The following is a 22,324-nucleotide window of genomic DNA, read 5'->3' as shown; positions in this document are numbered from 1 at the left end:
CATCTGAATTCAAGGGTCTGTGCCAAGACCAAAGCGGATCAGGAACATGGGTCAGGTAGCAGAGGGTATGGGTCGCTTTCTGGAGTCAGTTCAGTTTAGTTTATTGTCATGTGTATCGAGGTACAATGGAAAGCTTTTGTTGCGTGCTAACCAGTCAGCGGAAAGACAATACATGATTACAATCAAGCCATTCAGTGTACAGGTACATGATAAGGGAATAACATTTAATGCAAGGTAAAATCAGTAAAGTATGATCAAAGATAGTCCAAGGGTCACCAATGAGGTAGATAGTAGTTCAGGAGTGTTTTCTAGCTGTGGTAGGATGGTTCAGTTGTCTGATAACAACTGGGCAGAAACACCCTGAATCTGGAGGTCTGTCAGGTTTTGGGGGAATTTATCAACAGGTATATTCTGAGTTGTCTCTGTATGTGGGTCCTGGATCCTTCTCACTGCCACTAACAGGGGAGCACTGATTGTTGATGATACTACTGGTGCCACCTTCGTAACTGCTGTCACCACCTCTGGTTTCTTTTGCCAGTGGAACTTCTGAGGAACCATCGAACGGTAGAAACATTGAGCACGGGCAGATCCCGCACACATGAAAAACCTGCTGGAAATTCTAGATGTTGAGGTGCAAACATTTTATCTTCAATATCTTCTTCTCCCTAATCTGTAACAGTAGTTTTATTTTTGCACATGGTTACTCCATGAGTGGCTTCCCTTCATCAACTATCAACCCAGTGTCAATGTGGTTGGTTTAATGCTCCTCAGACATCTAATAAAGGAGGGAAAGATGAAGAAGATGTCAGCTTGATACTTCCCACGATACCTAACATGCAGCATCCAGCCAGAAGAGGAAAGCTCTGCTACCTGACCATGTTCCTGCCCCATTTTGGTCTTGGCACAGACCCTTGAATTCAGATGCTTTTGCAAGGGTTTTTAAAATGTTGCTTTCCTCCCCAATGCTGTCGAGCTTGAATAAATGACTACACCAGGCCTGACTGCCTGATCAATGAATTGATCTAGGACTTTTGAGTGCTTCTTTAATACTCAACTCAAACCAGGACAATCATTTTCTTAAAACTTTCAGACTTGGGTCACAAGGTCATTGTCATGTGTACCGAGGTGAGAGATGAGAGGAACTGAGCAGTTTTCTCGGGTGCTCGTAATCAGGAAAACAACTTGTTGGAAGGAGATGGAACCCTCTGAAAAAAATGCTGTACACCAGCGATGAGCTACCCCTCTGCATTGGAGCTCAGTGCATTAGAAACAGTATGAACAGCAAACCTATACAGGACAACTAAAGTCTAACAATGGAGGAAAGACGATGGAAATCACAGCATCACTAAAAGAGGATCAGGTTCATGAAAAATATTGGGATCAAGTCAGTAGATCCAGGAAAACCAATGGGATCAGTGATCCAGGGAAGTCAACGGGATCAGAAGTCACCTCACCAGGTGCAGGAAAATCTGCAGGATCAATGTCACGGGTTCCAGGAGATAGCCAGAATCAAGGAAATCAATGGGATCACGGATCACAAGGTCCAAGGAAATCAATGGGATTGAGGTAACTGGATGGAGCCAAATGAGTGGGATCAGGGTTACTATATCCCAAGAAATGACTGGGATCAGAGTCTCAGCACAAGAATCACCAACGGTTAAAGTCAACCAAGCCAATTGAAATATGATCAGAAATACCTGAAGGTTTCTCAGCTGTGGGGATCTGCAAAGCTGCAAAGGTCAAGCATGTGGATTTGGCCAAAACATGTTTAAATATAAAGGATTTGCAAAACTGAAGGCATGTTTACCTGGAAAACTGATTGCTCTGATAATCACTGTCAAATACTACCAGGAGAAATGCAGACCGTTTTCTTATCCCATTTGTAGTTGTTCTCTTAGCTTCGTCTTAAGTCTTGTTCTTGCATTTACTCACATTGATGACATTCCATTTAACCACATCTAGATTTTATTTTTGATTGCTATACATTTTTGCATATTGAATTTCACATTGGTTCAAACAATGAAATACAGTTGACTCCACCTAGGGGCATGTGAGCTCTCTGACTTTTATCTTTAACTTTTAATTTCTATCTTCTCAGTCAAATGAAATGCCATGTTTTAAAGACTTTCCTCCCATCAAGCAGGTACCAGACCTTTTGCTTTTGATGTCAATCAATGATGGAGTGAACTGAACAAACCGGTATGTTGATTCACGTCAGTGGCGCAGGTAGTCGACATTATTAAATAATGTCCCGTTAGTTATTAATGGTTGATAGATCAGCTCTATTGGTGAAAGAGAGGGTTCAGGAGCATGGCTAGTCTTTCACCAAGTGTCACCAGTCATTCTGTTGGCATGAGCTCCTAAGAGGAGTGAACTGTATTACATTCCTCATACAATCTTCCCTCACAAAAAAAAACATTCTGTAGGCATTGAATTCATCCTGTAGGATTTGTTGAGATTCTGTAATACAGAGCAAACATGATACAGCATGTATAACTCATCCTGAACGAGTCCAGAGACTATGCTTTACCAAATAAGCATTTGACCACCTCAGACAGCCATATTGAGGTGTGTGGGTGTGTGATTACTGAGCACACCGCAACTCAAGTGTAAGTATAAGATGTCATAACAAAAATATATGCAGTACATTTTCTTTTACTAATATTTTCAATGGGAACTGATATTTAAAAAAAAAAACAAAGCTTTCATTTTAAAACAAAGTTAGACAAACATTTGCAATTTATAATTAAAGCACACTTTGTGCACCTTTGTTAAGGTTTAATAATAGGAATCTTTTATCTGGTTAATGCTGTAAGATAGTCTTTTGGACAGTATGTTTAAAAGCTCCTGGAGAATCCATTGTTCTGCCTTAGGATTTTGGAATGGAGTGCGATAGAGGAGAAATTGATAAGGGTTTCCATCTTTACAACATAGCTCATACCAGCACTCAACAACTAAGAACATGGACTAGTTACAAAGCCTAACTTCCGACACATGATGGGAATCTGCACTCAGAATGATCCTTGCCTCTCTGGTACAGAGAGCTGTAGACTCAAGTCTCAGAAATCCCCTCGCACACTGCATTGTGGTGCATACCACTTCAAGGAACTGCCTGTTATGCTCACACATGTGCCTTGCCGGGGAATTTATGAGAACGCGAGTGCCACAGACCCCTGGAATGTGTTTGAATAAAATGGGACTACTTTATTCGTCTAATGAACTTGCTCAGTGGCATCATGCCTGATGGAGCCTATCATGTCCTTGGTGCTGAGTCTATCACTCAGTAAAGTCTAATACATGGTGAATGCCATTCCCAAGGCATTGTGTCTAAAAATAGATATGTGTATGTATATAGATATTTATATATATATTATATATCAAGTCCTCCAAGGGTAAGAATTTTCAATTATAGTTCATGCAGAGCAATAAAATTATGAAATTATTTTAAGGGAAATTTGATTGTCTTGATTGGTCACTTGCAATAACATTGCCATTAATCCAACCAGTAAAGCAACTCTCATGGTGATATAATTTGGCGGGATCTTTGGTATGCCTGGAATCACGAAGCAATCAAATAAACGTGACTGCTGAGATTAGAGAAATCGGACGAGTTCCTGTTCGGCCTGAATTCTCACTCCATCCCACAGACACTTCACGGACTTGGCACTGGAGCAGAGTGATACATGTTCTTACGTAATGCAGTCTTGTGTAGACTAGAATCAAACTGGGAATCAGTTCAGAGCTGAATAGAAATCACTGGGGGGTTTGCTGCACCTGACTCTTTCATTTGAACGAATGATTGATTCGGAGGACCTCTCGTAGGTACCTTCACCTGCTACCACTGAACAGCCTTCACCTAAATGACACTGTTGCAGACAGCCTCTGGTTTCATATCATTGGAGGTTAGTTAGCGATGTAAAAACTTCCAGACAGTTTGTAGTAAAGTAACAAAAGAACAGTCATTCAGTTACTTTCACAATGTCCCACAATCAGCTTGCAACTGGAGAACATGCACAGAAAAATAAAATGGTCCCATTGTTACATTGTTACATATCAGACATATATATATATATATATATGAGAGAGAGAGAGAGAGTTGTGCATGGTGACTGGCAGTGTATAAGATATGTTGATCTGATTTAAGTGTGACATTGAAAAGTGTATTCAAATCAGGGATGCAATGATTCAGAAAATCCAAATGGATTCGACAGCTTTGCAGAGCAAGATACTTCAGTTATCATTTTGGCATGGCAATTGCAACTAAATGTAAATCAGCATTGATAGCATGTAGGTAAGCAAGACGTACTTTGATTTTGTTGAAGAAATTGAGATTTTAAGTGCTTGATTATAAATTAATCGGTCCACTCCATGATTCAGTGGAACTCTCCTTTGATTCTGAAAGAAAATCAGGATTAGAAATTCCTGTTTTTAAAGGAGGTCCTGCTGTGATTTAACTGATCACTTAACCTGTGGTTTGAACAACAACAATTAACGTGGTCTTACGTTATAAAACAACCAAAATAATCGAGCTTCACGACTCTCAAAAGAGTTGCTGGCTTTGAACTCAACCGGGAGGTTGTTTCCCAGGTCCCAATGAAGTGGATTTGTCCTCAGCTGTTCCATCTTTGCCCAGAAGTAGATTCTCTGTAACTCTTCTGATAAACTAGTTATAATTCAAAATGATCAAAAAGCAATGCTTATGCTAGTTTATTTTTGCTTATTCAGATGACTTAAGGCATCATATATTACCATGAAGTAGATAGGCAAAACCAAAATGGCACTGTGGTTTAATGAAGGGTTAAAATAACTCGAGAGAGAGAGGCACCAGAGCAAAGACTGGATGTGTACACAGTGTTTGTTCACCGACCAGATGACAGAATATGAAGCCAGAAGTTGAATGACACCATTAATTTTGAACTTTTTATTCTTAATTCATACGTCCCAGCCAGAGCTGAGTTGTCTGGCTTCACTCCAAGAATTGTTATGTTGAAATAAAACTATTTACAGTAATGGAGACGCATATGGGAAATGTCCAGCTTTATTACTGCATTACTGATCTGGACTACCAAATGTTATACGAAAAACCTGAAATTAAACAAAATCACTTACTTGCATTCTGCCCCCTTTCCTATTCTGCCATATCTTAATTTTAATTTTTCTAATTTAGACACGTCACCTTTACTTAAAAAAAATTGGCAAAAATTCCCAAGCTTTGGCGAGAGTCACAATGACTCTGCTCCGGCCTGCTGTTGAAGGGATCTTTTCAACCAGTTGAGAGCCTTGATTGACCAGGCTGGTGAAGGTCAGGTCACGAAGGATGATCATGCTTCCAAACGCGGAACACTATTGTCCGCCTGAAATACCCTGGCCCACCACCTGGGCAAGTGCAACTTTACATAGTTAATTGCAATATTATTTCCTCTCCTTGCTGCTTCTTGGGTTTTTAATGCATCTCTACAATGGATGAATTTGACAGGAAATTACAGTATCATCATGACATTATCAAGGCAGGGTACTAAAGAAATGTTTTGGGTAATCCTTGGCCAATTTCAGATTTTTTAACGAGGTTTATACTGAGATACTATAAAACTGCAGTCTTCTGCTAAGTCATGAATGGGCTGTGAACCTTGCATCCCCAATTAAAAGCACGTGTTATGTTAGAAGACATAAAGACTATGAACATATAACATTCCAACTGTACAACAAGAGCATGACAGCACATAATCACATCACAATGCAGCACTGACAACGCTGTTTATCCTTGAGGTCCTTGGCCTCATCCATAGCCTCCTTCTCCTTCCCACCGGGCTTCTCCTCGGCAGCTGGGCTTCCAGGCTCTGCGGCTGTGCCATTGGGTGGGCCTTGACCTGCGACCACCCGCTCGTTCTTGCCGTCACCATCCTCAATCATCACCAGCTCGGCCTTCCCTGTCCCGTCGTAGCCCAGCACCTTCTTGGTCTCGTTCTCATCCTCCACATCCTGGTATCCCATAAAAATCATGGTCACCGGCTGGTCTTTGCTGGGCTCCGCACCGTCTCCGGGTGTTTTCTGAAGGATTTTAAGATTTTCGCCAGCTATTCCATCTGCTTGCCACTTTCCTGGGGACTGACTATTGGAGTCGAGTTGAAGAGAATGTCCTTTCCCATCAGGAACCACAGGTTTACTGTAGTCTGTCATCTTGTCCACCTTCTGCATCAGCTCATCAACCTCCGAGGTGCTCAGAAGATGTACGCCATTTTCCACCGCTCCATCACCCTTATGCACTTCATGGATCACCTTGAGGTCATCCTCATAGACCTTGACACCTTGCTGCTGGAGACTTTTGGGAGATACATTAGAGGTGGACAAGACCTTGGTCTCCCCTGTCACATTGTCCTTCTCTACTGTAATTTCCACTGCAAACATTGCTGGCCAACAATAAAGAAGCAGTATATTAGCAAAGAGAAATATGTTTAAAACTGCCCATAGTAACTGGGCAACCAGTGCATTAATGTTATTGGAAACTAGACCAAGTGGGCCCAAACCTATTCTGCATTGGTGCAGCACCCTATCCTCCCCCCTCCCCCATCCCCCTCCCTCCCTCCCCCAACCCCCCTCCTCCCTCCCTCCCCTCTCCCCTCCCTCCTCCCTCCCCCTCTATCCTCCCCTCCCCTCCTCTCCACCCCTCCCTCCACTCCTTCCCCCTCCCCCTTCCACCCCCTTCCCCTCCCCCCATTCCTTCCCCCTCAACCCTTATCCTCCCTCCTCCTCCCCCCTCCCTCCCTCCCTCCCCCCCTCCCTCCCTCCCTCCCTCCCTCCCTCCCCCTCCCTCCCTAGGAGATAGATTTAAATTTTAAAATGTGAATAACTTTGAAAATATAACTCCGATTTCAATGAAACCTCTTCCATTAGCATCATCGGGACGACGGTGAGTAAAGTGGGCCTAAAATTGTTGCGCTATCGCGTACCGTTTTGGCTGTAGTTCAGGAACAAACAAACAAACAAACGAGAGTTTTAGTATATAGATTATTATATCGGAGCATGTTTTTAGGGCTGTAGGTGGAGTGATGGAGGTACTCCCTACCTGAAGCAGGATTGATAGAAATTGAACCTTCAATCTGACTTAATCAATCGGGATGAAGTCCTAGGGCTCCAGAGGTAGTGGGCTGGAGGGGAAAAACTATAGAAGAGTGCAGGGGTGACCTTTTTTTGTTGTTTAATTTTGGCAGGAGTAGTTCTGTTGGTTCAGTCTCCACTGGGGAGTTTTCACTGTTGAGCATATCACAGCGCTTATTGTTTTAGGCGTCCTCCTGAGGTGTCTAAAAATGACTCATATTCTTCAGACTCTTCACTGAAGAAGGGACTGTCCTGAAACATTGCCTGTTCATTTCCCTCCCTGGATGCTGCCTGGTGTTAAAGAGTCTTTTAGATGGACACATGGGGATATGCAGGGAACAGAGGGATATGGATTATGTGCAGACTGAGGAGATTAATTGAACTTTGCATCATATTTGGCAATTGGCACAGACATTAGGGGCCAAAGGGCCTGTTCCTCTGCTATACTGATCTACATTCTAGCTACCTTGCTTTTTGCACTATTATGGTCTGATTTATTTAGAATAACTGATAATTTATTGTATATTTATCGTAGTTGTTATTGAGTCTAATGTGCCTGTAAAGCTGCAGCTAATACGAATTCCATTGTTCCATTTCATTTCTGCTGCATATGACAATAAATCATTCTTGAAGCTTCGGTCCAGGGCTGACCACTGTACATCATTGCTGCTTAGTGCCCTTGACAGCGGCCTGAGCAGTGTCTGCGTATTTGTTGTTATCAATGGGAACTCGATGCCTCTATCTCTGGTGAATGATGAGCTCGGTGTGTCCTGCTGTATTTTATGACTTGCCTTGCTGTTTAACACACCTGCCAGTTGGTGGCAGCAGCTACCATTACAACGGCAGCAGGAATACAGCCCACTCAACAACCAGAGCAGGCTTTAAACCAGTAGTAGGCCGTAGACAGGGTCCCCGGGAGCCAGGATCAACTTGAGAGCACCTTACCTACACAAGGACCCCTAGTGAGTCAGCAGCAGTCTGCTGGAAGCTGGGAGAGGTTGGGGATGGACATGGCAGGAGTTGGGATTTGTGAATGAGGAACCCAGGAACCAATCCTGCTCCCTGCTCTGTGCTCCCTCCTCGCCCCACCTGCCCTCAGCAGCTGCAGCCGGTCCCACTTAGAGCCAATGTGCTGCAAATGTCCTTGGCTGATCATAAAATCAGTACCCCGTTCCTGCTTTTTCCCCCATATCCCTTGATTCCTTTAGCCCTCAGAGCTAAATCTAACTCCCTCTTGAATTGACCTCCACTGCCTTCTGTGGCAGCGAATTCCATCAGATTCACAACTCTCTGGATGATTTCATCCAAGTCATTTGGACTTCATCCACAAAATGCTGGTGTAACTCAGTAGGTCAGGCAGCATCTCGGGAGAGAAGGAATGGGGCAACGTTTCGGGTCGAGACCCTTCTTCAGACTGAAGAAGGGTCTCGACCCGAAACGTCGCCCATTCCTTCTCTCCCGAGATGCTGCCTGACCTGCTGAGTTACTCCAGCATTTTGTGAATAAATACCTTCGATTTGCACCAGCATCTGCAGTTCTTTTCTTATATATATTTTCTTATCCAAGTCATTTGGCTAAATCCCTCAGGAGTTCATCCATAGGTTGTGATCATTGCTGGGACAAGGAGGATTTAGTATCTATCCTCAACTGACCTTGAAGAGGTAGTGGAGAGCTATCTATCTGAACCCACTTTGAGCAGGGAGTGGGGAAAGTGCTCCATATTGTGTTATATGGAGCCCCAGGGTGTGGGGATGCTTTTCACCGTAAGGATAACATGCATCTTAGAGGGGAACTTGCAAGATGTTCACATTCCCACATGCACGCTCTCCTCGTCTTCAGCTTTAGACATCTTGGATTTGAGAAGTGCGGTAAAAGAGTGCATGGCCACTGACCAAGGTAGATGGTGTACCCTAGAGGAGGGTGTGAGCGCGATGGTGGATGGCGTACTAGTCATGCAGGCTGGTTATTCTGGATGATGTTGAGCTTCTTTCACTCATCCAGGCCAGTGGGGGGGGGGGGGGGGTATTCCGTCACACTCCAGACATGCATTCCAAACGGTGGGAAAGCAATGGGTGTCGAGATGAATCAATCGCCAGAGCGTTTAACCTGCTCTGGTAGCCATAGTATTTACTTGGCTGGTCTAATTGAGGTTCAAGTCAATGAAGACCCCCTGTGATGTCATGGCTGCAGGATTTGGCAATAATGACAGCCATTGAATGTCAAGGGTAGTGGGTTTGTCTCTCAATGGAGATGGCTGCTTATCAGGCCAGGCATGAAAGCTATCCACATGTTGTGCATGCAGATGTGGACTGCTCCTGTATCGCTGATGAGGTGTAAATATATTGGAATCACGGCAGGTGCTAGCCCCATCAAAACAAAAGCAAATTGGAAAGGGAAGCAGGGGACTTTTCTGGGAATATATATTCTCAAATTATTTTCCCATTTTAATTTTGTCTGTAGGCTAGTTGGCCTGCTCTTTTGGGGATTGCTTCTGGGCAGTAGTTTCTTGTAGAACAACATCCTAATGTCTAAATTCTCAAAACACTCCATGGTCTCAATCATTCTCTGATCTCCACAATTGGCTCCAACCAAAGGTAAGTGGACATCTTCAATTCCAGCTCCTTCATTTCCTTGGCGTTCATTGGTCCTCCACAGTGGGCCCCCTCATAATATCCCTATCCATTCTTTCCTCCAAAAGACTTTCATTAAAACCTGCGCTCTTCCACTGAGCTTTGGGTCATCTGACCCATTATGTGGCTTGGTGTTAAATTTTGTTAGATCATGCTTTTGCTTTGAGATGCTTTACTTTGTTTGGAAGGGCCATATAAAAGTGACTTCTTGTTACTGTGTGTCCCTTGGAGCAGATTGAATAAAAATGCTGAAATCCAATGCTCGGCCCAGGAGGCAGGCAGCAAAGGCACAACCTCATGGACAATCTGTGAACCCTGGCAGTTGGCAGGGAGTCTCCTGGCAATATTCCGTGACAAATGGTTTGCAAGTAAAACACTTTAAATGTCAACCTTGTTTCATATGGTAGCAACGTTGCTCTCTGAGCTCTGGCTGGGGGACATGGCCCAGGTAGAGAATATGGGTTCCAGAGAGGTGCCACAGTGGCTCAGCTAATATGTGTGCTGCCTCAGAGCATCAGAGACCCCAGGTTGATCCTGACCTCGGGTACTGTCTGTTTGGAGTTTGCATGTTCTCCCTGTGACCCTGTGGGTTTCTTCCGGTTTCTTCCCACTTCGCAGATTTACGGGTTTGTAGGTTAATTGGCCTCTGTAAATTGCCTCTAGTGTGCAGAGAGTGGATGCAAAAGAGGGATAACATGCAACTAGTGTGAACAGGTGATTGACAGTCAGCATGGACTCAGTGGGCCGAAGGGCCTGTTACCACGCTGTATCTTTCAATGCTCCATCAGCTTACTTTGTAACAGTGCTGCTCATCAACTACTGAAGGGATGTCTGGAGTGGGACGGAAGAATAATAACTCGTTACTCGTTACTCTTACCAGCCTTCATCCTTTCCGTGCTTCCTTCAGGCCTATTAGCCACGGGGCTGCTGTGATGCTTCTCCAGGTCTGGGAATGGAAAGAGCACGTGTTAGGCTCCATCAGAACAGGCCGCGCCTGATCTTTCACCCACCCTCTCAACACTGCTTCACCACAGCTAATGAGGTTCAAAGGGTGGCCGGCTGAGGGAGCCTTGAAAAGAAGCTGCCGTTCGACAGGGAGAATAAAGGTTCTCCTCGCAATGGTGGTGTGCAATTTGCTAAAGTTTGATCAGGTCACAAATGCTGATACGGTTGAAGAGAGGAAAATAGGCTGATTGTGTGTGCTAATCCTCTGTGAGATTTTACTGTTGACAAAGGATGAAACCGATTGAGTGTTTGGGCTTAGAGCACAATGGGGATGTATTAATACGTTGTTAGCTTTAACATTAGACTGGAAGTTATAGGAATCCCAGAACGAACAAGGAAAATTTGTGGTGTACAATTTGAACAGTCCAGAAATGACTACATGTGATGTTAATATGTGAACGTATTATGCTTTGGGGGATGCAGTTTCTGTCAAAAAATTAGGTTCACTTGGATTGTTGGAGGCTTTGGAGAGATCTGATAGAACTACATAAAACTATGTAAGGCATCGATAGCGCAGTCAGAACCAGTTTCCCAGGTGGAAATGTGAAAGAACAGAAGCCATATGTTTAAGGTGAAAGGGGCAAGGTTTGAAGAAGGTGTGCAAGGAAAGTTTTTTGCACAGGCGATACAGGGTGCCTGAAATGCATTGCCAGGGGTGGTGGTGGTGGAGGCACTCTGTACCTGTATAACAATACCTGCACCACACACCTCCTTTAAACCTTGCTTCCCTCTCCTTAAACCTATGCCCAATGCTAATTGATTTTTCCATCCTCGGAAAAAGGTTCTGATGTTCTGTCCTATCTATGCCTCTCATAATTTTGACTCCTGACTCTTGAAGAGAGGAAGAAGAGAGGGGTAGAAAGAGGAGGCTAAAGGAGGTGTAGATGGATGGAGATAGAACAATGTGGTATACATAGAACAGTATAGCACGAGAACAGGGCCTGCTCAGAACATGATGCCAAGACCATCACTCATCTCCTCACACATAACCCATACCTCCATTCCCTGCATATCCATATGCCTATCAAAAAGTCTTTTAAATGCCACTAAAAAAGCAAGAGAGACAGAAAGAGGACAAAAACTCTTCTTCATTGGCATTGAGTCTGGAGATGTTAGTGCATGCCAATGCTGCATTGCCAGGTTTGTGCCATTGATTGATCTGTGTTAGTGTAGGCTGTGCTCTGATGTGTGCACTGTGGCAGTGATCACTGTGTGAACACTGGGAGTGATGTTGTGGGACTGTGAATGTGTGATCACGGTGGATGCTGTTCCAGGGTTGTGCTGAGCAGCAGCAGGTGTGGGCACAGGCTACAATTAGAACTCCCAGGGTGGAGCTGTTGCCTGTTTGTAGGTTGTTAACCAGTTGTGGCACCTGATAGTCTAGACCAAGCTGGCAGCCAGCCAGACCCGGTGCAATTACACTCTTTGTAAAGTGTTGTGATGAGTTGGTGGGCAGACCTGGAGATTCTCTGGGCAACCTCTCTCAAACACCAACTCACCAAACTCCCAGGAGCTTCCTTGTGATGGGCACCCATCCCCACTCTCACCACCTAACAGTTAGAGTCCAATGAGATTCCAATGAAAGGTTAGCGAACAACATTCAAACTCAGTTTCTCCACACTGCCTGACCTGATGAGACATTTGATCCAGTCCCACCTAGTGGGAGATAGATGTTCTGTTACTGCAGAAGTAGTTATTGGATTAGTAACACAATGACCTGGATGGTCAATGTGAGTTCAATGCCATCGTGGGAGTAGTGCAAACTCAATTAAACTTATCCGGCATTTATAAAGAACTCTTTGCCGATGTGTGATGAGTGATCAAAGATCTATAGACAGTTGTGAAACTCATCAAATTCACTGGTGTTAGACACAAAAAGTTGGAGTAACTCAGCGGGACAGGTAGCGTCTCTGGAGAGAAGGAATGGGTGACGTTTCAGGTCGAGGCCCTTCTTCAGACTGAAACGTCACCCATTCCTTCTCTCCAGAGACGCTGTCTGTCCCGCTGAGTTACTCCAGCTTTTTGTGTCTATCTTCGGTTTAAACCAGCATCTGCAGTTCCTTCTTACACAAGTTCACTGGTGTCCTGTGGGAAGGAATCTGCCATCCTTTCCTGGTCTGGTCTCCACAGTCACAACCTTTTTCCTAAGGTGGAATTGTCAAAGACTAGAAGTCACAGGTTCAAGGTCAAAGGGGAGAGTTTAAAGGAGATGTGCAGGGCAAGGTTTTTGCACAAAGGGTGGTGGGTGTGTGGAACCTGGACATGGAGTAACAGAAGTGATTGTGGCATCTAAGAAGCTTTTAGATAGTCACATGAATATGCAGGGAATGGAAGGAAATGAATCACATGCAGGCAGAAACAATTAGTTTAATTTGGTGTCATGTTGGGCACAGAGATTGTGGGCCAAAGGGTCAGTTCCTATGCTGTACTGTTTGATGTGTGTTTTAAGAATAGCTCCCTGGGCTTGGATTTCTATAACATTAATGTAAAGTGGGTTGTAAAACAAGCACTCAATTCATCTGTACTTAATCCTCACCCAGCAGTAACAGTTACAATTGACCCACATTGGGATGCCCTCTAGTTCTATTGTACAGAGTTTATGTAGTTATTGGAGAGTTTTGCACATTTTCCACAGATAGCAGCAGTTCATTATTATTGAAATACTCACCACGGCCTTTGCTTGGAGACACCTGGAATGAAAATCAAAGAGAATTACATTAATGTTCACTCAAGGCTACTTTTCGTTTTAACAATATATGAGTTGTTCTGTTTTAAAGCAATGGTTGTTTTCCTTGAATGTTTAAGGGACTGGAAACATGGGAGTTAACTTTCCTGCACAGGTGGCCAAACTGACCCTCCGCCCATTCTTCTTTCCATCAATGTTACACTTGGGATAAAAGACTTTAACCTATTTTTTAAATCATTGGCTTCTGCCTCAGGGGCAAAGGTGAGGGAAAAGGAGCACAGTCTCAGATCGCTCATCCCCAGCCTTCATCGTCACTCTTGGAGCTCAGAGGCTGTTCCAAGATGGGATGAGGCTGCATTGTTATTGAGCTGCGGTGGTCAATCAAGGTGGGAGATCATGACTCGAACTTCTGTCAGCCCTGCGGTACGAACATATGGTCTGGTCTGGTCTGACATGCAGGGATCGGTGCCAGGGCCTGGGCTTCCTCGAACATCGCTGATGGTCAAACACGAAGGGCTAACATTTGCATTTTTACATGCATTCCTTTATAACTAGGATAAAAAAGACAAAATGCAAAAACTAACACAGATTATAATAGCAGGAAAAGGTGAAAATAATGAAATTTGACAAAACAAAGAACTGGAGAAAAATAAATTCGCAGAGGACTTCAACACCAATGCGAAAAAGCCCAATTTTACATGAGGGCAAGGTGGGTATTCAGGAGCAATATGGTACATTTTGATCCCATTGTGAATTTAAATTAACAGATATGTTGAGTACTAACTTTGTGTCAGATTTTATCGGAGAGAAAATGGATAACAAACCAGAAAATCTCTGGAAACCAGTATTTAATTATAAAAAGAAACATGTTAAAATTAACATGAGCAACAGAAATATGAATTAGAAAAATATTATAGCAAGTAATGACAAATCTCCAGGACTGAATGGTATCCATCCTGAGGATTTAAAGGAAATAGATAAGAACATTGCAAGTGCTCTGAAGACGAGCGAGAGGGAGACAGAGAGAGAGAGAGAGAGAGACAGAGAGAGAGAGAGAGAGACAGAGAGAGAGACAGAGAGAGACAGAGAGAGAGAGAGAGAGAGACAGAGACAGAGACAGAATGGGGAAAGGGAGATGGAGGGAGAGGGTAGGGGAGGGGGAGAGGGAGAGAGAGAGAGAGGGGGAGAGTGAGGGGGAGAGAGGAGAGGGAGGGGTGGAGTGGAAGAGAGGGGGTGGAGGAGAAAAAGAAAGAAGGGGGTGGGGTTGGGGTAGAGGGAGAAAGACAGAGAAAGGTGGTTTTCCAGGTGGATGTTATTTAAACAGAATGCTGGGTCTAGTAGTGCATTGAATAACATTACTCATAAGAGGCCGTAGTTAAAGTTGAAAATCATGGAAATGTTAGAAAACGATGCGTGGTATCTCTCAAGAATCTTTATTGAGGACTTGGCTAGTCATCATCTGATGTAGGTGATGAGATAGAAATGTCGATAGTCATCTTTGCCATGACACAACAGTGGGCTATAATGTAGCCTGCGTAAATAGAAGCAGTGAGTTATAAAGAGAAGTTAATGGATTCAATCACTGCAAATGCTGTGAAAAATGGCCTTCGGTGTAGGAAAATTGAGATTGGCGACTTTTGATCTTTAGTGATAGGACGGGGAAATTAAAAAATGGTAAACAGTAAGAGGAAGTTGGAGATCCATAGAAACGTTGATGCTCGCAGACACAGGGGTCTGTGAATGTCAAGGAAGCAAAAAGAACATGAAAAACCTGCCTTTCCTGAACAGACGATGATTTTTTTGCCTTGCAGCCATACTCCTGCATGGTTGCACCTGACTTGGAGCACTCTGAGCAGTCAGGGCACTGCACATAAGGAAGGACACAGGGACCTTGGAGGGAAGTCCAAGTGGGTTTACAAGTGTGGGTAACAAGGTTTTGTTGTGGATTGTGTTGTGCTGGAATTCCGACACTCAATGAACCTACGAAGGTTTGACCAGGTGTAGGACTCATTCAATGTTCACTCTACCGCCTCATTGGATCCATTTCAACCGCAGGCCAGTGTTTGCTACTTCACTTATTAGTTGGATGTAGAGCCACAGGGTGCAAGTTTGTGAATGGCTGGTTCAAGCCAGTGCTGATTAAATCTACACCTGCTCTTCTTAAAGGGAGGTGTTTCGTCCCTGAAACTGTGTTGGGAATCAAGCCTGGCAGCTTGCTATGGGAGAGAGAGAGTGGACAGCTCAAATGTTTGCTTAGCTCGGGAGGTTGTGCCCTTTGTCGGAGAGGAAGAGAGGGGTCTCTGAGGTACAGAGGAAGGTGGGGAGGTGAATCCGAGGACAATTAGGGCGGCACAGTGGCGCAGCAGCAGAGTTGCAGCCTTATAGCGCCAGAGACCCGGGTCCAATCCTAACCATGGGTGCTGTCTGCGTGGAGTTTGCATGTTCTCCCTGTGACTGCGTGGATCTTCTCCGGGTGCTCCGGTTTCCTCCCACATGCCAAGACCTGCAGACTTGTAGGTTAATTGGCTTCTGTAAATTGTCCCTAGTGTGCAGGATAGAACTGGTGTACGGGTGATCACGATCGTGGAGGACATGGTGGGCTGAAGGGCCCACTTCCTTGCCGTATCTCTACACTAAGACAAGAACACCTCGTTTAATGGCTTCACTCAGGATAGGAAATAGATCTTCGGACCTCTCCTTTCCTCCTGTAGCACCATTTATACCCAAGACACTGAGCTCTGCTGTCAGGACTGGGGCCTAACGCTTAATTGCCTCACACATTGACCTCCCGGTACGGTGTGCTTCTTTATTATCCTCCAGTCTCCTGGAGGATTACACCTCTAAGCCAGTCTGTCTTAAACACTTGGTGCACTCTAATCAGCAACCCCCCACTGATATACAGTTCCTTCTCCTCCCCTGGGTTGAGTTGCTCCTTGAACACTGTTTGTCGACAGTCCATCTACTGAGTGACACTGTCCCCCACCGCATCCTTCTCATTTCGCCAACAAAGCTGACTTCCAGAGCTAAATTCAAAATGTCTCTCAAAGCTTCTAAAACTCTTCCAGCGTCCGCAGAACAAGCAATACCACGTCTCCCTCCAGTCAATACCCAACACGCCATAGTCAGGGAAGATCTTTATAAATAGCCGCATGGGAGAGGGCTTTGTTCCCGCTGGCGTACTCAACATGTGGTTGTGCTGTTATTTGACACAACCTGTGACAGGTTAGCATTGCACAGTGGCTGACTTCAGACCCACACTGCACACGTCTGGACTGAGTGGGTGCTGTATGTGTTTCTGCCCTCTTGAACATGGCAGGACAGGCAAGTGTGGTTTAGTTTAGAGATACGGCGTGGAAACAGACCCTTCGACCCTCCAAGGCCGTACTAACCAGAGATCACCCTGTACACTGGCACTATCCTCCACACTAGGATCATCTTTTTTCCAATCTTTATTGAAGCCAATCAACCTATAAACCTGTACGTCTTTGGAGTATGGGAGGAAACCGAAGAACCCGGGCAAACCCCTCGCAGTCACAGGGAGAACGTTCAAACTCCGTGCAGACAGCACCTGAGGTCAGGATCGAACCCAGGTCACAGGCGCTGTAAGGCAGCAACTCGCCCGCTGTGCCACCTTGCCGACTCCCAAAGTTGTGAGGAAGATGTGAGGAAGATGTGACTGTGCATATTGTGTATAACATTCCGGCCAAACTGCGACCTGCAGCCTCTAATGAAGGATGTAATGGGACCCAACATTATGGCCCTGAAGAGTTAAAATGACAAGGAGGGTTTGCGATAGGATTGTACTCATGCAATTTAGAATTAATGAAGAGGCTATTTTCAAGACATGATCAAAAAGATGGAGAGTGACTAACTTCACCATTTGAGGTGACTCAGGATGGGAAGAATAGTTCGAAAATTGCTAAAGAGTGCTAGATGTTTGAACTCTGCTGGAAACAATTGATGCTGAGTTCATCTGAGATTGATAGATTTTTTTGTTAATCAAGGATATTATTGAGGGAGCAGAGGCAGTGGTAATTTGTGGAGGTAGTCAGAGATCAATTGAATCCAGAGCCAGCACGAAATCTCAGCCACAGCCTATTTGACCTGGGTTGTGTCACAGAGGTACCTACTCCCCGATTTGAATGGTTCTTTCCAAGCGCTCGGTCAGATACACGAGTAACGTAATCACCAAACAAGCACAGTAACACAGGCTCAACCTTCACCATGGCCACACGCACCTCCTTCTCCTTCAGCTTCTCGTCAATGCTGTTTTCTTTAGAGAGAGCAACGTCTCCATTTTCAAGTGATTCAAGCTCCTTTTCAACCCTGCAAGAGACGAGACCTCATTCAATAATAGAGAGATTAATGTGCATCAATATCGCCGAGGCAGAGCAATTAAAATCCAGGCACATAACAGGGCCCCGGTAACCTTCTTAGCTGCTTTGATGAATTGTGGATTGAAAGACATCTGTCCCCACTAATAGGCTCATCTTATAACATCTTCACGTCCCTGACATCTGGCTCAATTCCAGCTGATTGCAATTTTATTTCCCTCTGCACTTTCAAAGCAGTGTGCAATAAAACATGTTATGCCATTAAACACAACCTGGCAATGTATACTCCTCAATGATGAAACATTTAATTGCGCATCATCACACTGCAGTTTACAATGCAGTTGCTGTTGTGCTTTCCACATACAACTGTGTCCACACTTCCAAAGACATCCTGGAACACCTAGGGGCGGCCTGATCAAATGAACAATGCTAACGTTTACTCCGCCCGTACAATCCGTTCCTCTGCCCACTTCCATATCAGCAATCCTGATTTTGGTTTGCTTGGAACTAAGGACTTGGTTGCAATTCAACCATCGCCAAGGTTTTGTGCGAGAATGTTAGATCCGCAAGCCTGATAGCACAAAATCAGTGGGGAAAAAGACACAAAGTACTAGAGGAATGGTGGCACAGTGGTAGAATTGCAGCCTTACAGCGCCAGAGACCCGGGTTCGATCCTGACTACGGGTGCTGCCTATATGGAGTTTGTAGGGTCTCCCCGTGACCTGTGTGGATTCTCTCCGAGATCTCTCAGTTTCCTCCCGCGTTCCAAAGACGTACAGGTTGTAGGTTAATTGGCTTGGTATAATTGTAAATTTTCCTTAGTGTGTGCAAGATAGTGTTAGTGTACGGAGATTGTATGTTCTCCCCGTGACCACGTGGGTTTTCTCCGGGTGCTCCGGTTTCCTTCCACACTCCAAAGACATACAGGTTTGTAGGTTAATTGGCTTCGGTTAAATTGTTTAATTGTAACAGGTTAAAGGGCCTGTTTCCGCGTTGTGTCTCTAAGCTAAAAAAGTAACACAGCAGGTCAGGCAGCATCCCTGGAGAACATGGAATGGTGATGTTTCGAGTTGGGACCTTTCTTCACACTCTTCACAAGTCTGAAGAAGTGTCCCGACCCAAAACGTCACCTATCCATGTCCCACAGGAATGCTGCCTGACCCACTTAGTTACTCCACCCTTTGCTTTTAAAAAATATATAAAACCAGCATCTGCAGTTCCTTGTTTCTACATAATCAGTGGATTTATCTCTGGAAAAAGTACCAGAGATGGGAGGATGGGCTGGCTTTATAGAGAATATTTACACAGAAATTTCCATATAGGAATAGGAATAGGAATATTTCATTGTCACATGTGACTAGGCACAGTAAGATTCTTTGCTTCCATACACAATGTACACAAATAGCAGCCACCTACGGTGCTGACAAAGGTACAAAGCACGCAGGCTCCCTCTTTAGCCGCCCCCAAAAGATTCCCCAGGTCCCCATTGTCATACGAATGCCTCGAGTTAACACGAATTAATGACCAATTTACCACATTATTGTTGAGGAAAAGATATTGGCCAAGTCGAACTCTCTACACTTTTCTCAGTAATGTCATAGGCCTTTTACATCATCCTGGAGGCTTACAACTTCATCTGTAGCAATCTAGTAAACATTCCCGGAGCGACAGCTGCGACTTTGTGCTCGTCTCTGGAGTGGTAAGTGAATCTATGACTCAAGAGGCAAGAGAACTAACTCTGTAAACTTTTATGAGGAAGAAATGTCACCGAATGTTTCTGAGTGTGACTGGTTGATGATACCGGCACTGAACCTGCCTACAACGCACTTGGCCATCATATGATATGCCGGATTCCCCCAAAACAGATGTTGAATACTTGCATACGCAGACAGGGTCCTAACACCACTCATAAAACCTGTTGCCAAGTGCGGTTATTGACAGGCGGAGACTGCCTGGTAAACAGTAGGTCGGCACGGTGGCACAGCGATAGAGTTGTTACCTTACAGCGCCAGAGACCCGGGATCAATCCTGACTACGGATGCTATCTCTACGGGGTTTAACCTTCTCCCCGTGACCTGCGTGGGTTCTCTCCGAGATCTCTAGTTTCCTCCCATGCTCCAAAGACGTACAGGTTTGTAGGTTAATTGGCTTGGTCTAATTGTAAATTGTCCCTCGTGTGTGTAGGATATTGTTAGTGTGGGGATTGCTGGTCTGCTCTGACTCAGTGGGCCGAAGAGCTTGATTCCACGCTGTATCCCTAAACTAAACTAATCAAGTGACGCAGCAACCTTGAAAGAAAAGACTGGAACTGAGTCAATCACTGTCCGCACACTGCTTTGGAAACCCTGTGCATGAGCTTTGCATTGAGCCCTGACACCTTGTAGCGTGTCTGCACTATCTCCCATTCTGCCAGGGCACCATCTGTGAACACTGTTTATTTGCCCTAGCCCTGCCTTTGATTGATTTTGTGTTCCAGGTCCGGATTTGGTGTTTGCTCTTGGTACAGTGATGCCTTTGCGCACCACAACGAGGTGTAATCCAACACTCAGGCCTGCATTCCTTGCGAGGCCATGGAATGCAAAGGTCACGTTTGGATAAATATTTGTATGTTATTAAACTCGACACAGATAACTGGAACGTTAATGATGATCCTTTTCCACAAGAAAGACTGCCTATTAAAAAGTCATGGAGTTGCACAGCATAGAAACAGGCCCTTTGGCCCACATGTTCATTGTTGACCATCAAGAACTCATTCTCAATAATCCCATTTTGGGTTCAGTCCCCACTGTCTTAAAGACTCACTCCATATTCACTACTTACCTACACACTGGGAACAACTTACAGTGGCCAATTAAACTACCGACCGGCGTGTCCTTGGGATGTGGGAGAAAGCTGGAGCTGGATATGTATAACCTCAGTGCATGTGGTTAACCTTCTCAAACTACAAGGTGCATGTGGCTAAGCTGTTGTGGGGTGGCACTGCGCTCCTAGAGCACATGCAGGGCCTCCACAGGTTATGATTGCCCGACTTAAGGACAGCCCAGAGTGAGCAAGCGTTTGGGAGAGCGGAGGTAGGGTTTGCTGTCTGATGTAGGGCTGCAGCCATCTTCTGCTGAGTGGGAACTCAGTTCACGGCAATATCTGAATGGCCGAGTTAACCAAATGTTGCCCTTGATTTAAACATATTGCCCAGATGCTGCATTTGTGAACTGATCGAGTTGTGAAGCATTCCCAGGAACAGAAACCTGTCGTAACCTAGGGAGGATCCGTGTCTGAGGTGGTAACTGTCATTAATAATGTGAGAGGTGGCTATCACCATCATTCTGGTTATTTAGTTTAGTTTAGTTTAATTTATTGTCACTTGTACCGAGGTACAATGAAAAGGATTTTAGTTTTGTGCTATTCAATCAGCAGATTGACTTTACAAGGTTATATGGTTATATAAACATGGTAGGTTCATTGGCTTGGTGTGTAATTGTAAAATATCCCTAGTGTGTGTTGGATAGTGTTAATGTGCGGGGATCAATGGTCAGCGTGGACTCGGTGGGTCAAAGGGCCTGTTTCAGCGCTGTATCTCTAAACTAAACTGAAAGAATTAGCCTACAAACCTGCACGTATTTGGAGTGTGGGACGAAACCAGAGCACCCGGAGAAAACCCACGCAGGTTATGGGAGGAACCTACAAACTCTGTACAGATAGCACCCATAGTCAGGATCGAACCCGGGTCTCTGCCACTGTAAGGCAGCAACTCTACCGCTGCACCCACCGTGCTGCCCTCCTATCCCATCACTCTTACCCTAGGAGTCTCTGGACAGACACAAAGTGCTGGAGTAACTCAGCGGGTCAGGCAGCATCTCTGAGAAAAAGGATGGGTGACGTTTTGGGTCGGAACCCTTCTTCAGACTAGGAGGCTCTGGTCCTATTTTTGGATAGGGAAATATTTCATTGGAGTTAACTTCGTGGGAAGCGCAGTGTTCCAGCAGCCCACACCCTCCAAATGCTACCTCTCAATGTATTTCATTTAACAGCGTGACTTTACAATTTCCAAATGTCACGGAGATTTTGAAAGGAATGCCAGCATCGCCACCACCTCCAGCCTCCCAGCATTGACATGTAAGGCGTATCCATGGGAACTCCTCACAGGAGGGCTCACAAACCAGAATAGATATCTCAGAAATCACTGCTCGATACTTAGGTAGAAGAGGGAGTTACCAAGGTAACCGTATCCTTCTGAAGATGTTCGCCATTGTTTCTGCCACAAGTCGCAATATATCTTTGAGGGATTTGGATTTATATGGCACCTGCCACCACATCTCAAATTGTCTCACAGAAAATGAGATAGTCAGACCTGTGGTCGTTGCTGCAATATTGACATGTAGCAGGCAATGTGTGGACAGTAAGCTGCCACAAGCAAGAGACTGATCACTGTCACACTGTTGGCTCGAGGTTATCTTAGCTGTGAAGGATTCCTTTGCTCATTTGTGGTGGGAGTGCCACCAGCTCTCAGCATCAGTGACCTGGGTTCGATCCTGACCTCCGAAGCTTTCTGTGTGGAGTTTGAGCATTCTCCCTGT

General features: G+C 44.9%; 1 protein-coding gene across 1 annotated transcript in view; it reads right to left on the bottom strand.

The window, feature by feature from the left end:
• Positions 1-1,042: 1,042 nt before the first annotated feature.
• palm1a (paralemmin 1a) overlaps positions 1,043-22,324 on the bottom strand; it is a 138,847-nt gene continuing 117,565 nt past the window's right edge. The window contains exons 5-8 of the mRNA XM_078424161.1: positions 17,655-17,742; positions 13,399-13,420; positions 10,603-10,671; positions 1,043-6,407 (exon numbers count right to left, since the gene is read on the bottom strand). Of these exons, the coding sequence (XP_078280287.1) occupies positions 5,725-6,407; positions 10,603-10,671; positions 13,399-13,420; positions 17,655-17,742 (862 nt within the window). The 3' untranslated portion in view covers positions 1,043-5,724. The remainder of the gene's footprint in view (positions 6,408-10,602; positions 10,672-13,398; positions 13,421-17,654; positions 17,743-22,324) is intronic.

The sequence above is a fragment of the Rhinoraja longicauda genome, chromosome 28, assembly GCF_053455715.1.
Source record: "Rhinoraja longicauda isolate Sanriku21f chromosome 28, sRhiLon1.1, whole genome shotgun sequence".
NCBI classification, from domain to species: domain Eukaryota; kingdom Metazoa; phylum Chordata; class Chondrichthyes; order Rajiformes; family Arhynchobatidae; genus Rhinoraja; species Rhinoraja longicauda.
Note: the sequence above shows the minus strand (reverse complement) of the source record. Positions and strands in the feature narration are given on the sequence as shown.